General features: G+C 55.9%; 1 protein-coding gene across 3 annotated transcripts in view; it reads left to right on the top strand.

Annotated features, from left to right (window-relative positions):
- MOB2 (MOB kinase activator 2) overlaps positions 1-15511 on the top strand; it is a 74546-nt gene that overhangs the window by 50286 nt on the left and 8749 nt on the right. Inside the window, exons 1-2 of one of the 3 annotated variants that reach the window (XM_019437023.2) lie at positions 7819-7956; positions 15066-15226. In XM_019437023.2, the coding sequence (XP_019292568.2) occupies positions 7847-7956; positions 15066-15226 (271 nt within the window). In that variant the 5' untranslated portion in view covers positions 7819-7846. Of the gene's footprint in view, positions 1-7818; positions 7957-12413; positions 12542-15065; positions 15227-15511 lie in introns of those variants that run through there. The other 2 variants (XM_019437022.2, XM_019437024.2) reach the window with 2 other exon arrangements.

Genomic DNA, 15511 nt, shown 5'->3' with positions numbered 1-15511 from the left:
CACAGTAAAAAAGAAGATTGTTTAGAAATATTGATGTTTTTCTAGCAGTTACTTTATAAAGCCTCCAGTCCTATCCTATCATCTTTTGGCTGTTGCCCTTTGGTCCCCTCACGTGAGAAGTGAGAAACGTCGTATTAGCTAGAAGCTTCTGCCCACTCCGCTTCCTCGTGTACCCCGTGATTTGGAGTGATGTCTGCTGTTCAGTTGTTGGCTCAGTGTTGGTTCTCAAGATAGAATACCCTCGGTGCTCACAGGGCCGCCCCCCGGACGTCCTTGTCAGCACTTCGCTTGCGTCCCAGTCTCCCGGAGAGCATGTTCACACCCACGTGCTGGCTTCACGGCAGAGTGTCCAGGCTGGTTGGGCTGCGTGGGCCTGAGAACTGGCATTTCGGGCAGGCTCCCAGGTGATGCTGCTGATGCCGGTCTGGGAGCCGCTTGAGAAGCAGTGACCTAAGTGCAGAGAGGCCTCGTGGGTGCCGTGGGGCGCGAGCTCGTTTGCAGCTTGTCTGGAGCCTTCACCCAGGTTCGTCCACCTCCACACTGTTGACGTGTGTGGCTGGGTGATTCTCGGGGGGCAGAGAGGCGGCCCTGTTGGCTGTGGGGTGTGGAGCCGCAGCCCTGTCCTCTACCCACATCTTCAGATATTACCAGGTGCTCCGCAGGGCAGTATTGCCCCTGGTTGAGAACTCACACTTGAAAGACTGGATGGATGGGTATAAAGTCTCTGGCTCACGTTTTCTCACCTTGTGCATCTTTGAGCGCACCGTAGCTGTCTTGGCTCCGGCAGCCGGAACAGAACACCACAGGCGGGCGGCTCAGACAGCAGACCTTTAGTCTCACGCTTCTGGAGTCTGACATCGAGGTCCCGGGTGATTTGGGCGTCGGGAGGCTGGGGGAGGAGATGTCTTTCTCTCCTTCTAAGGGCACTAATCCCATCGTGGAGCCCACCCTCACCATCTCATCTACCCCTGATCACCTCCCAGAGGCCGCATGTCCAGACATCATCCCATCAGCAGGTAGGGCCTCAGTGTAGGGATTTGGGGGCGACACCAACATTCCGTCTGTAACAACGGCCTTCTGACGTAAAGCGTTGTTGTTGGAGTCTGAAGCAAATACGGTTTCCCCTGCACGTAAGCTGGTCTTTCTGTGGAAGGAGCCTTTCCACGTTGTAAGTCTGGTGATGGGACCATGACACCTTGGTGTGGGTGGCTCTGGTTTGACATGTGCCTCTTCACTATGTGGATCCAGGCCTTTTTTCTTTTAAGTTTACCCACTGCTTTCACTAAAATGCTTTTTCTGTCTTCCTTTATAAAAATTTTTAGTTGTTTTTAAAATTTGGTGTCTCAATTATAGACAGTATCATGCACAGGTCTTAAGCGTCCAGTTAAGTGAGTCTTGGCAGATGTGAATACCCCTGCAGTTACACCCTCAAACCCAGAAGATTCCGTCCTGTGCTTCCCAGCCACTTCTCACCATTTCCCTGCTGCGTCCCCTCCCAAGACGCGACCGCTATCCTGATTTATTTCCATCAAAGATTAACTTCGCCGTTTCTAGAACTTCACATAAATGGAACTGTAGGGTACCTGTGTTTTCTTCCTGGCATTTTTTTCCCAGTGTGATGCCTGTGAGGTTTAGCATGTGGATGTGTTTGGTTGCTGAGTGGTATTCATTATGTGCATTTACCATAATCAGTCTGTTCTCCTGTTGATGGACTTTGGGGTTGTACCCGGTGTTTGGCTATTGCGAGTAATGCCGCTGTGAACATTCTGTGTGCCTTTGTGTAGATGTGTGTTTTGTTTCTCTTGGATAAATACTTAGGCACGGACTTACCGGTTCATAGCATAGATGACACATTTCACTTTATGATGAACTGCCGACTGTTTTCTCCAGGAGCTGTGCTGTGTCCTGTTCTCACCAGCAGGGAATCAGAGTTTTGGTCGCTCTGCCTTCATATCGACCCTGGGTGGTGTTCGTGTGTTTAATTTTAGCCAGCCTGGTGGGATCTCATTGGGAATGGATCTAACGTGCCTTTCCCTACTGACCAGTGATGCTGAGCACTTTCTTTTGTGTTTGCTACTCAGACAGCTTCCTTTGTTAAGTGTGCTGGTCTTTTGCCCTTTTTAAGCCCTGGGTTGTCTTGTTATTGAGTTGTAGCACTGCTGTGTATGGTCCGGATAGCAGTCTTTTGCCAGATACACGTTTGCGAATGTTTTCTCCCAATCTGTGGCTTGCCTGTTCTTAACGGTGTTTTGAGTGGAAGGAGTGTGTTTGGCGGTGGGAGGTGGGGGGGTAATTAAATTTTGATGAAATGTGATCACCTTTTTCTTTTATCATTAATGCGTCATGTGTCCTGAGTCATTTTTGCCTGCTCTGACTGTGGTACAGAACTCCTCCTGAGCTCTCTGTTAGAAGTGTGGTCACTCTGCTTTCGTACTTCATTCTTCAGCTCGTGCTGAGTTGCCTGTTGTTTGTGGTGTGAGGTAGGGGTTGAGGATTTTTGTTTTTGTTTTTTAATAGCTGTTTACTTTTTGCAGCAGTGTTTATTGAAAAGACTTTCCTTTTCCATACAATTGCCTTGACATCTTTGTTAAAGTCCAATTGACCATGTTTATTCTTTTTTTTAACATCTGTTTATGTTGTTAGTAACACAGTTTCTTGAATACTATGGCTTTAAAGTAAGTCTTGAAATTAGTGAGTCCCCCAACTTGACTCCTTTTCTTGCAAGAATGATTTCATTATTGTAAGCCATTTTACATTTCCATATACGTTTCAGAATCACCCTGTCAATTTCTACAAACACATTCTGCTGGGATGGTAATAGGCTTGTGCTGAATCTGTGTTCAGGTGGGAAAATTGACATCCTAACAGCATCGAGGCTTCTAATCTAGGTTGAGGATAGATGTTCTCGTTTGTTTATGTGTTTAATTTTTCTCAGCAACGCTTTGTGCTTGGTAGCAAGAGGCTCTGTACACTTTAGTTAAATCTGTTTCTAAACTTTACAGATTCTGTTGTAAATAACAGTTTTCTAACTTGCATTTCCATTTGTGTGGTCTTAGTATATCGGAATAAAGTGAATTTTTATATATTGACCTTGTATCGTGTGATGTTGCTAAATTTATTTTTCAGCTGTAGCAGACTTTTTTTGCAGGTTCCTAGAACTTTGTGTATATACAACCATCTTATTTCCCAAGCAAGATGTTCTTTTCCATGCTAATATCTATACCTTTCATTTCTTGTTTGGCCTCATTGCACCAGCTGAGACCATCCACGCAGTGCTGAGTAGCAGTACTGAGTGAACATCGCTGCCTGGGTCTCAATCTTACCCGCAAGATGTTTAGACTTTTTCAGCTGGATATTTGATTTTCATATTTAGATATTTCCGTAGGCGCCCTTTTCCAGTTGAAAACATCCCCTTCTGTTCCTGGTTTGCTGAGGGTTTATGTGAACATTTTGCCGTGTAGTGTTTCTACCTGTACGTGAGAATGATCATGTAATTGAGATGATCACTTTTTCCCCCCTTTAATCTGTTAATGTGGTGAATTACATTGATTTTCAGATGTCGGCTAAGCTTAGATGATGAACCTCTCTTGGTTATGCTCTGTTACTCCTTTTACATATCGCTGGGTTCATTTTGCTAACATTTTCTTAGGGAGTTTTGCATCTGTGTTCAAGGAGGATATTGCTCTGTAATTTTTCTTGTGATGTTTCCATTTTGGCCTCGCTGAATTAGCTGGGAGGTGTTTCCTCAGCTATTTTCTGAGAAAGTGTGTGTAAGAATGGTGTTATTTCTTCTGTGGATTTAGTTGAATTCACTCGTAGCCATCTGCTTTTGGCATTTCCTTGTAGAAAGGTTTTTTGAATTTTTTAATCAAATTTTTAATCATAAAGTCGAATCTTATATTTGTTCTTCTGTCAGTTTGGGTAACTTGTGTTTGTAAAGAACTTGCCTGTTTCATTTCTGTTGGCACACAATTGTTCACTGCGGTCCCTGGTCCTCGCAGTGTCTGGGATCTTTAACAACACCTATTTCACCTCTAACACTGGCAGTTTGCACCCTCACGCCCTCCCTCACGCTCTCTCCCCTTTTTGGGTCAGTCTGGCTGAGGGTCAGTCTGGCTGAGGAATTGATCCATTTTCTTAAGCTTCTGAAAGTTACCTTTGTGGGGTTTTTTTTCCTTGTTTTCTGTTTCATAGACTTCTATTATTGTTATGTCCTTCTTTCTACTTGCTTTGGGTTTAATATGTACCTCTTTACATATTATAACTTATTAAAACTTATAAGTTTTCCCTAAGCCTGGCTTTTTACCTGTATTCTACAAACTTTAATAAGTTATATTTTTATCGTAATCTTTTTTTTTCCACTGTTTAATTTGTTGTTAAGTCTATCCCATAAAAAAGTTTTTTAAGATTTTTTATTTTATTTTATTTTTGAGAGAGAGGGAGCATAAACATGAGTGGGGGAGGAGTGGAGAGAGCAGGAGAGAGAGAGAATCCCAGGCAGCTCCATTCTGCCAGCGCAGAGCCCAACGCAGGGCTTGATCTCACAACTGACCATGAGATCACAACTTGAGCTGAAATCAAGAGGATGCTTAACTGAGCCACCCAGGCACCCCCCCCCCCCCATAAAATTTCATTCTAGATATTCTATTTTTCAGTTCTAGAAATTTCTGTTTGTTCTTTTTTTAAATGTATAATATTAGAGTCCTAATATTTGTGCTCATTATGTCCATCCTTTCCTGTAAATCCTCGAATCATTGAATGTATGATGCCTCTTTGTTGTGTCTGGGTCTGTTTCTGTTGACTCTTCTTTTTCCCGGTTATGGGTTACATTTTTTACTTCCTCACCTGTCTCTGCGTGTATGTGTGTGTGTGTTAGACATTGTGGTGGCTAGTGTTATTAGAGCTGGGTTTTGTTGTTCTTCCTTAAAGAATGCTGTGCGTATTCCAGTATGCGGTTCATGTGCTGTGGGCTCAACAGGAGCCTTTTGAGGCTTGGTGAAGCTTTATTAGGGCAGGTCTAGAGAAACCTCCTTCCGAGGCTACTCTAACCTTGCTCCTGGCATGGCTTTGGGTGGAGGCCCCATGGAGCCTCACTGGAGCATCCTCTGTCTCTGCTTGGGAGCAGGATGCCTGTTTTCTGCCCTTGCAGCCTTCCAGAACACCCCTTTGGCTTGCGGCTCCCCATAGCTGCTCTTTGCCAGGCCCCGCATGCCCTCAGCCGAGTGCTTGGCCAAAGGCTTACCTGGCTCTGTCCTTCTGTCTGGAGTCCCTTCTCTGGGCAGCCCAGCCCCTCTGGTACCCTACCCTGCACATTCCAGCAGTCCAACAGCCCCACCTTCAAGCCTTGCCTCCGTCCAAGACTGCGGGGCCTGCGTGGGCTTAGCCTTTCCGCGCTCCAGCCTCCAGCAGGTAACTGATGTCTGCTCACCCGTGGGTCCCCTGCTCTCAGGGGCACCGTCCTGAGCTGCCAGCTGCCAGCATGGCATGTTGTCCGGCATCCGAAACCAGCTGCTTTGTGTATTTCACCCAGTTTGTAGCTGGTGGCCGTCGAGGAGGCCAGCCCAGCACCTGGCCAGCCCTGCTGCCACGGAAGGGAGAGTGTCTTCACTCGTCTTTTATTTAAAAAACTTCCCGTCCTGCACTTCCAGCCTTGTTGGCTTTGTGCTCCTTCTCCTTTACACTGCATGTCAGAAGCTCTGATTTCTGGTTCTTATTCTGAGTTCTTTTGCCTCTCTCATCTTACCTTTTTTTGAGTCACTTTATTTCTGAGGTTGTCTAATTTGTTGGGTTACGGTTTTCAGCTGTTTTGTGCGTGTGTGTTTCTGGGGTGTTCTGGTTGTCATCAGGAGGCTTCTTATTCTCTCTTATTTTCTTGTTTTCATTGGACTCAACCATGAAGCTTTTCCCATTTGCATTTATTTATTTATTTATTTACAGAGAGAGAGAGAGAGAGACAGACAGACAGACAGACAATGCGAGTCAGGCAGGGGCAGAGACAGGGAGAGAGAATCCCAAGCAGTCTCCATGCTGCCAGCGTAGAGCTGATGTGGGACTCGAACCCACGAACCGTGAGAGCATGACCTGAGCCGAAACCAAGAGCCAGATGCTCAGCCAGCTGAGCCTCCCCAGCGCCCCGGAGCTTTCCTGCACCTTCAACAGGGATGCCGGGCTGTTCCCTTTGCTGCCTTCAGAGCACGGAGCTCCTTCTGCTGTGGTTTTGACAGAGTGATTCATAACCTTGTGGCTGCTCAGAGTTGTCTCACTGTTGGAGGGGGGCTTATAGACAAGCCAGGGAGGAGGCTGGAGTGACGCACGGGTGACAGATGAGAGTTGGAGGCATCGGGATGAACACGTGTGTAGCATAATACGCACACAGACGTGTGCAGGTGAGCACACACACTTTGATCTGTCAGCGGAGAGGACCTAGGATAGAAAAGGACCACCCAAGAGCCAGATCTCGGGTTTTTGTTTTCTCCATTGGAAGGGACCAAGGCTTCTTGGAGAAATGACCAGTTCTAACACAGGGCAGGGAATAGAGAAAGACGAGCTGGTTTCAGCTGCCCAGCCTGCTGGGGCCCCGACCCAGCAGGTGGTGTCATCCCTTCGCGGGGGCTCCACACCTCACCTGCCCGGGGCTGCGTGGTCATCCTGTCGGCATCCCTACCCTGGACAGACAGCAAATGAGTGTGGTGCCTGAGGTCATGCTGACTCCCAGGGTGGCAGTGGAGACGCCATCCTGCCAGGGCAGGAGAGGCCTTTTTTGCCCTGCCTCACAGGTGACTGGAGCTCTGCTGGCGGTGTCCTCAGCTGTGCCCGGGCAGAGGTTGCCTTTCGCTGTCACTGAGCTGTCCTCTTGGTGGTTTTGGAGTTGCCACTGGGTTGAACTTGGACAGATGAGAAGGTCGGCAGGGCCCTTTGTGGGATGTGGCCTTGGTGGGCGGAGGGCAGAGCTGAGCCTGGGCATATGGGTGCAGGGGCCTGGCAGACCTGTGGCTGTGCTCCGTGCTGGCTGGGGCTTGTCAGTGGGCACAGGGAAGGGCTGTCACTGTCACTGTGGTTGGAACTGAAACCAGGGTTGAGCAGATGTTTGATTTGTCAGTACTTTGTGGCCTCCTGCGTATACAACAGCTACAGAGAAGTTCTTGGGCACACAGCTTCTTTCACCCTCCTAGGAAGGTGTTCTGGATGTTTCTATCCAGGTCTGCCCTCCAGGAGCAGCCTCTGCCCAGTGCGAGCTCAGTGCCTGCCCTGGATGCCCTGGAAGCCAGCCAGCTTTATCTTTCCAAGGCTGGTAGGAGTGTCGGTGCGCCACAGGCTCATGCCCATGCTCTGCAGGTGTGCAGTCAGCCTGTCCGCCCACCCCCACCCCTGCCCCAAGCCATGCCTCCACCGGTTTCTTGTCTCAGCTGGGCTGGGTCAGGCAGGGGCTGTGTGTTGGCCCCAGGAGCACATGGGGCAGACCTTCTGCCTGCTCTCTGTCTGAAGGGCCATGTGGTGCCACCCTGGGGCCTCGCTGATGGGTCCTCCCAAGGGCTGTGCCCCTCCCCACGGCAGTGGCCTTGCCCCACACAGCGCCCGCAAGGCGCCACTTTGAAAAGGCCATCGAGACACTCCCCTCACTTAACCAGACTTGGCCAGCCTTCGCCTGTAAAAGGAGCAGCTGTTCCTTTCTACCAGGCCAGAGTCCTCCTTTCTCTCCCTGCGTGTCCTCATTGGCTGGTCTCCGGGAGGGAGGGAGGGAGGGAGGGAGGGAGGGAGAGAGGGAGGAGAGAGCAAGGAGGGCGCGGCTGTCCCGTGCCAGTGCCGCGGCTCCTGCTTTCCCTCCCCGTGTCTGCACTGCCCCATCATGCTTGGAGACCACAGCAGTCTCCCCACAGACCGAGCTCTGCTCAGCCAGCCCCCCAAAACTGGACTCAGCTGCAAAATGGTGCTTCAGGCAGTCGGCAAAGTGCTCAGGTGAACGGGACGGGCCAGTGGGGGTGGTCTGACCGTCCCAGTCCATATCCCAGGGTTCAGCCTGCGGAGCACTGGCGGTAATCGTCCGCTAAAGTGCCGGTGGCAGGCAGCCGCTGGCAGGGCATGGGGCGGCCAGCTGGATCTGGTCGGGAACTTTGTTTGGAGTCCAGTCTTCCCTAAATGCCTGCACTTCCTGCTGCTTGTGGGAGGCAGCTCGCTCACTTGACAGAGTGGCCCCGGAGGATCTGGATGAGGACAGGGGGCCCACCAGTGACCCACCTCCCTCTTGGTGGTTAACCACGTTTGTGACCATGGAAGTCCTGCCTTGCCCCCTCCCGAGCCTGCCAGACAGGTGCTTCACCCCTGGTAGGGTGTCCTGCCTGTTGGCCGTAGGCAGGATGACCGGAGCCTGTCCATGAGTGGCCTTGTCCAGAGACCTGACGTGGGCCACGGCTCTCCGCTGTGTGTGTGTGGGGGGGGGGGGGGGGGGGGGGGGGGAGGGGTGTTGCCAGAAAAGCCATTTTTGCGAGCTGTTTAAATTTATTTTTCTGACCTACAGAAGGGTTTAGAGAAAGCCAGTGCAGTGCATGTCTGCGTCAGAGTAGGTCTGTTTCGGGCGTTGGGTAGAGCAGGTGCGGCCTGCTGTGTGAGAGAGCCTGGGGCCGGGAGCGGGCGGGGGCGGCCAGGAGGGCCAGTGAGCAGCAGTGGCCTTCCTGACCCCCAGAGATGGGCTGTTCTGTGCTCTCAGGGGTTAGGAGCACAGCCAGAGTCCGTGCCCAGAACGTGTCACAGTCGAGACTCAAATCCAGTTTTCTTCAGTGTAATCATCTTACCTTTGCCTGAGACTTCAGTGGGTCATAACTTTTAAAACTCAAAGCGAGTGCCTCTTGCTTTTCTGTTCTGTCTTTAGCTGTAACCAAACTAAGCAGGCCTCTTGGGTGAGGGTGTGACTGCTGGTGGTCATCGCGGAGTGACCGATCCGACCTTCCGTGGGCACCTCTGCTTTCCACCCCCCTCTTCCACAGCGGGTCACGAGTGTGCCGCACAGGGAGGACCCCGGCGAGTTACAAGTAGAAACCAGAGATCCAGCCCGTTAGCTGCCCAAAGCTGTCCTTCTGTCACATTAAGGTGTGAGATTTGGAAACGTGGCCAGGTTGTGGGTGCTCTCCTCCAGAAGTTTGGCTCAGACCCGGAGCAGCGCCCGTCCCTGGCCTCGTGCAGGGACCACGCGGGTGCCCACGTGCGTGCCATGGTGAGGGCCGAATGCTGAGGTGGGCTCCACAGAAGACAAGAGGCAAGACCCCGACTCTACTGAGTCTCTGCGTGCACTTGTGGCAGACTGGAGGCCGAGCCATTCTCACGGGGGGGTGGGGGGGGGTCTGGGAGGACCTCACAGTAGAGGTGACGACTCAGCCAGATTAGGGGAAGAGCACTCACTTCACAGAGTAGCAAGAGTTAACGCTGAACTCTTAGCAGTGGCCACACCGTGGCTCAGACAGCACTCAGGGGCACCTGGCGCACGTGGCGTGGACGCTCGGTCCGGGGTGTCTGCGTGCTTTTCTCAGTCTGCCGTGGCTTTTCCCCTCTCAGTGGGTCTCTTGTTCCTTAGGGGATACGAAGGCTCGTGAAAGCTTGCTCTGTTCGGGGGTGCGGACCGCCGGGCAGTTAAACGGAGGAGGGAGACGCCCTGCGGGTCCCTCTCGGCAGCCTCAGGCTGGCCGTGGCCTGTGGGGACTCAGTGGGGGTCCCATCCCAAGCTGGGTCTTCCCAGCTTTTGGTTTCCAAGGCTCGGTGACAGGAAGGGGGTTACAGGGGCCCCAGGGCCAGTGAAGACCAGCAAGGACGCGATCCAGGAGGGGCGTCTCCACACGTCACGGTGGTTTTCGGGCCCCACGCCAGGCCCGCCACGTCACAGTCTTGAGGGTAGGCAGTGCTGCCGAGCCCCAGTGCTTTCGCTGTCCCGGGTTGAGGGGCTTGTGGGAGGAAGGTCCCCTGTGTGTCTGGCCCTGGTCGCGGGCCCGTGTGTGCCCTGGCCGTGTGGGGTGACAGGGCCGTCAGCGACGTCCCTGCTGAGCCTGCGCCCTCACCGCCGTCCCAGGAAGGAGGTCGGTGCGTTCCTGTGCCCTCGGCCCGGAGGCCGCCCTTGCTTCCCCCAGCGTGCCACCCCAGGTGGCGGCGTCTGTCAAGCCTGCGCCCGGGAGCTGAGCCTCTGAGCCCGTGTGCCTCCCTCCTGCACGAGGCTGCCGTGGGGGGCAGCGGGCTGGGCCCAGGGCGGTCAGCGTCCACTTGTGCTGCTCTCTCCATGCGCCCCTGCTTTCCCAGACCACCGTCGGCACCGTCTGTGTCCGTGCAGCACTTCCTGGGGGCCTCTACACGCCGCAGGCCCACCGTTCACACACCCGCAGGTTCCTCGTGATCCTGCTCCCCCACCCCCAGACCTTTGGCCTGCATCCCGGGAGGCTGCCTCGGTCAGCGTTGCCCCCTCCTCCGGGGTCTCCATGCTTCCCTTGACTTCCCACGGGGGTCCCTTCCTACACCTGCCCTGCCTCCTCCCAGCCACATCCTTAGCCGTCTCAGGGTACCAGCGTCCAGTGAGCACTTCGGGGGCCAGACTGGGGGACAGAGGCTGAGCAGGACTCTGAGGAAAGAAGGGGTCTCCCCCCCGTCCTGCCCTTCTTCCCCTGGCTCTGTCCGCTCGCCAGGCGCTGCTCTGTGCCCGGGGACCACCGGCCCCTTTGCCCCAGCATGGCTGAGGGCTTGAGGAGGCCTCCCGTGTTCAAACCTCACAGCTGCTTGTTGCTCCTTTCGGGTGTGGCCGGGCCAGCCAGGGCCATTACCGCGTCTGCCCGTGGGGGCCAGCCCTGTGCGTTGTTGAGCTGACTGCTGGTCGCATTGGCATGGGACACCCAGTGTCCCCTCAAATCCAGCCCGTCCCCGGGTGTTCTTGGGCAGCTGGGGATTCCTCACGGTGTGTCTGTGTCCCTAGGGCAGACCCCTCTCCTGTGGCTGACAGATGCCTCCCAGCCTGTTGGGCAGGCATCACCACATGGATGGATTACGTGTCATTGCCAGGCTATGGCAATGACAACCTCGGGAGCCTTCCTGGTGGCACCAGTGGTGTGACATTGGACAGGAAGTGTGTTAGGCCAAGCATGTGGGCAGAGGGACATGTGTGGGGTATGGGGACTCCTGCAGAGGCGGGACAGATCATCCCAGGACACTCCACAGGTGCCAGGAATAGTGGAGGGTGCACAGTGAGGCTGGCAGGCAGGCACCCACTGGGGTGAGGAGACACCGGGAAGACGTTCTCCGTAGGGCCTGGGCCCCTCCCCAATGGATGACCAGCCTCGGAGCGCAGCCGCTAGACCCGGAGCAATGTGCAGGGTTCCGTCGGGGGCTCTCCGCCTATGCCTGTGGCCATACTCTTCCCGAGGTCCCGGCAGGCCCTGTGGCGAGCCGAAGCCTGTGTCCGCCTTCTGGTCCCTTCAGTGCAGCTCCGTGCCAGGGCCTCAGACTTTCACTGTAGCTGTGGGCGTCCCAGCGAGCAGTAGCGGGGAGAGCCAGAGAGGAGGAACCCAGCCGTGTGGTCCCTGGGCAGACCCCTGGGTCTTGGCCAGACAGAGCCGGCTCCAGAGCCCAGTGCCCGTGGGGTGGGGAGCACAGGGTCTCGTTTTCTCCACCGATGTGGCCATAGGGACAGAGGACAGGTACCAGCACGGTGTCGCATATAGCAGCCTGTTCTACCTCGAAGGCCACGAGGTGTTTTCTGAAATCTTGCGCCTGCTGCTGTTGGCAGCAGAGGAGTGGGGCTGGGTCAGGGCCACTTGTTGGCCAGAGGGGCCAAGTGTCTTGGCAGTGGACGGGACACAACTTGGGGCGGGAGGGACCTGTCGTGGCTGGGCTTGTGGGCCCCTCCTGCACAGGCCCTGCCGGCACGGAGGCCCTGCGGGTCCCCAGATGAGCCCCAGACACGCTTGTGCCTTCGTGCTGCGCCCTTTGGGTCAGAGCCCATTGTCTACTGTCTGCTCGTGGGACTGAGGGGAAGAGGACTCGGTCCAGAGGTCCCAGGCCAGCCCTGGGTGGTGAGGACAGTGAAACCAGGGGGAACCGGCTTGGAGAGGTGGAGCTTGGCGGGCCTGCTCTGCGTCTGCCTGTTTGTTGCAGGAGAACAGGTTCAGACAGCAGCAGGTGAGAAGGACGAGGAGGCCGAGGCCTTCTGACCACGCGGGTCACAGCCCACATCCTCCCGGGGCTGCCTGCCTGGCCCTCCGCGACTCGGCCCACAGGGGCTCCCAGGCTCCCCTAGAAATGGACTCGCCAGCATGAGGGCGCCACACCCTTCCTAAGGCAGTGTCCTCGAGCGGGCCTGTGTGTGACCCCAACGACTTCCTGCACCACACCGGTTCCTGCTGCTCCTCGCATGTCTGCTTCTGATGCGTGGTCCTCGAGTCACTTGGTGACATGGCTCCTAAATGGCAGGGCAGGGAGGTGCTCAGACAACTGGCTCTTGCCCCATCCCTACACGTGTGATCGTAGGACCCTCTAGACCCGGGGATCAAGGCCCGGCATCTGTGGTCGTAGCCGGGTGAGTCAGAGTGAGGTGCGGGCAGGTGTGCACGTAGAGCACAGGTGAGGGGTTGGGGTCAGATGGGGCCTAGACGCAGGGTGGACAATGTGCCCAGCAGGTGGATGTTCGGTGGTGGGGGTGGGGGTGGCCGGAGCAGAGCTGCACGGGTTGAAGTGCCTCCCGTGGGCTGGACCCTCGTGCCTGGCGCTCTGGGCACAGGAGATCTTCCAGGCGACGCAAGGCTTTCTGACAGGGTGGCATGTGACTCAGTAGCAGAGACGAGGGTCAGGAGAAGGGCAGGGGGCAGGGAGTGAAACGGCCCTTCCCACGACCTGCCGGGGCACCTGAGGGCAGCAGCAGAGCTCCTGGGCTCCCTGAACCCTCCAGGACCCGGTCTCCCTCGACACATTCTGGGGAAGGGTGGGAGCCTCGCTCTCCCAGGCCAGGGGACCACAGGGCCCTGTGAAGCGCATGTCCACACTTGTCCCCAGTGAACAGCCCCACCGCACAGTCCCCTGGGCAGGGACCCCTGAAGTGCTCACTGCAAGTGTGTGTGTGGGAGAGAGACAGAGACCTTCACGCCTGTGCTCCAGCCTTGGCCTGCTCAGGCAGGGCTCGGAGCTCCGGTCGGGGGGGGGGGGGGGGGGGGGTCTGTCCCGCCCTGTCCCCAGGACGCTGTGGCCCTGCGTGGCATTGGCCACTCCCAGTGGTGCACCAGGAGGCTGAACACACGTCGCCTTTTAAGGAGAAGATTTGCTGAGAAGCTGAGGGAAAACATCTCCCTGGCATTCGGGGAACATATTTCCTTCCTGTTTCTCTTAAATAAACCACCAGCGACTTTTCAAAACAAGAAGAAAAGGACAAGGTCAGGGAGCTGCAGAGACCTTTCACCCCTGCTCCTAGCAGGGCTGGCAGGGGGAGGGATGCACAGGGAGCTGAGTGCCCCGAGCCGTCGGGACGGCAGTGTTCAGCTCCGCCACCACGAGGCCATGCCCCCGCCGAGGCCCACAGCGCAGTGAGCCGGTCTGCCGCTCCTTCCGCAGGCACCACAGCCCTTGAGGGTGTGAGCGGGTGCGGCCTGGGTGCGCGTATGCTGGGCCCCAAGTCCAGGCCCTGCCCGCCTGCCCCCCCACCTCTGCGGCCCAGCCAGCACGGCGACCACAGCCCCCCAGAGTTTGCAGGGGGCCAGGTGGAGGAGGGTGGCCCTTGGTGCAGTGGGCTCATGGCCATCCTGATGGGAGCGCCTGCTGGTTTGCCAGGGCGGGCACGTGCCCACTCCGGCCCCTCACCCCCACAGAGCAGGAGGTGGATGGGCTTGCGTCCCCTGGGGTTCTGGCCCTCAGGCCCGTGGCCGCTCCGGGGATGGGGATGATCCCTCCTTGAGAGTTGATGGCCACGGTGGCCTTTTCTGGTCAATAAGACTTCATGACGAGCAGTCTGTCTTCCGTGGGTCACAGTGTTTGCCGTTAAAGAATTCGGTTCAATTAAGAGTCAAGCGACTCATTCGTGCTTTTAAGCATTTCCCTTCAGTTTCTCAAACTTTCCCCCAGGAGCCCAATTCAAGAATTGGGCATTTCCTACAGGTGCAGGAGGATTGCAGTGTCGCTCTGAGCTGACCGCTAGATGGCGGGAGGCCCCCCTGCCCCCTCCACATTGGGTGGTTGCTGCCCGGAAGGGGGAAGGGCCGTGTCTGCACGTGGCCCTCCCCGGGGTCCTCTGCCCTGAGGCGTGTTTGCCCAGTGTGGGCTCCAGTGTGACAGATTCAGTGACTTCTGACAAACCCACCCTGGGCCACTGTGTTGGTCACGTGTCTCTCGTGAGGACGTCCTGTCTTATTTGTGTACCCAGTTCGCACACACCACGACCCTGGCTCCGGCCTCTGGGGCAGCTGGTGGGAGGCTGGTTCTGAGGCTAAGGACTCCCCCACCAAGGAGGGGCCCCCTCAGCACCAAGAATTTTTGGTTCGTGGGGCTTAGCTACTGATGCTCATTGGATTTGAATAAAAACAAAGACCTTTCAAAAAAATGTATTTAGTCCTATAAAAATAGCTATAACAAACCTATTCTGTTTTGTATGATAGCATATTGTTTTGGAAAAGAACTATTTTCAAAACAAAGAAAACCTTTTGGTGCAAAGCGGTAGTTTGAGCAGATTTCCCTCTGCCCCTGCCCGGAACCTGCACCGCGTGCTTGGGACGGAGCCCAGGGTTGTGCAGGGGGGAGCCTCATTCGTGTCAGTCAGTGCTCTGTAACAGTGGGCCGCTGGACCATCTGCACAAAAGGACCGGGGCCCAGGCCAGGGACGCTCTTCCCTGGGTCCCACCCGGTGGCCCTGGGGGCCAAGATGGCTGCAGGGTCACACGTGGCAGGTGGAGCCTGACTAGCCTGGCCGGCGCACCTCCTTCAGCGGGCCCAGAGCGGCCCGTGTCCCCACTCGTGTCTCTGGGCCAGCTCGTGGCTTCCATGCCGGCATTTGTCTGCAGTGACCCTCTGCTCCCTCGTCTCTGGCAGGAAGTGACCCTCTGCTCCCTCTTCCCTGGCAGGAAGTCTAAAGCAAAGCCCAATGGAAAGAAACCTGCCGCGGAGGAGAAGAAGATGTACCTGGAGCCGGAGTACGCCAAGTCCAGAATCACTGACGTTGGGTTCAAGGAGCTGGTGGTGCTGCCCCGGGAGATCGACCTCAACGAGTGGCTGGCCAGCAACAGTGCGTGTGGGCACAGGGTGGGGAAGGGCGCCATGGCGGCTGCAGGTGGTCACCTCCTCCAGGCCTCCCCGCAGCCGGTGGCCGGCCCTGCAGTGCGCTTGGGGTCTCCACCACACAGGGACCCAGCGCAGGTCCTGGCCGTGCCGGGGAGCGTCTGTGGGGTGGGAGTGCGGCCGCAAGGCCAGCAGTGCCCAGGTCATGGGAAGGCCGTGGCCCACGGGACAGGGGGGTGGCTTCCACCTCCACCTGCTGGGCAGGCCTGGGGCTCAGGGCTCAGGGCTCACA

Source organism: Panthera pardus, unplaced genomic scaffold, assembly GCF_024362965.1.
Source record: "Panthera pardus isolate Hobbes unplaced genomic scaffold, ASM2436296v1 HiC_scaffold_12, whole genome shotgun sequence".
NCBI lineage: Eukaryota > Metazoa > Chordata > Mammalia > Carnivora > Felidae > Panthera > Panthera pardus.
Note: the sequence above shows the minus strand (reverse complement) of the source record. Positions and strands in the feature narration are given on the sequence as shown.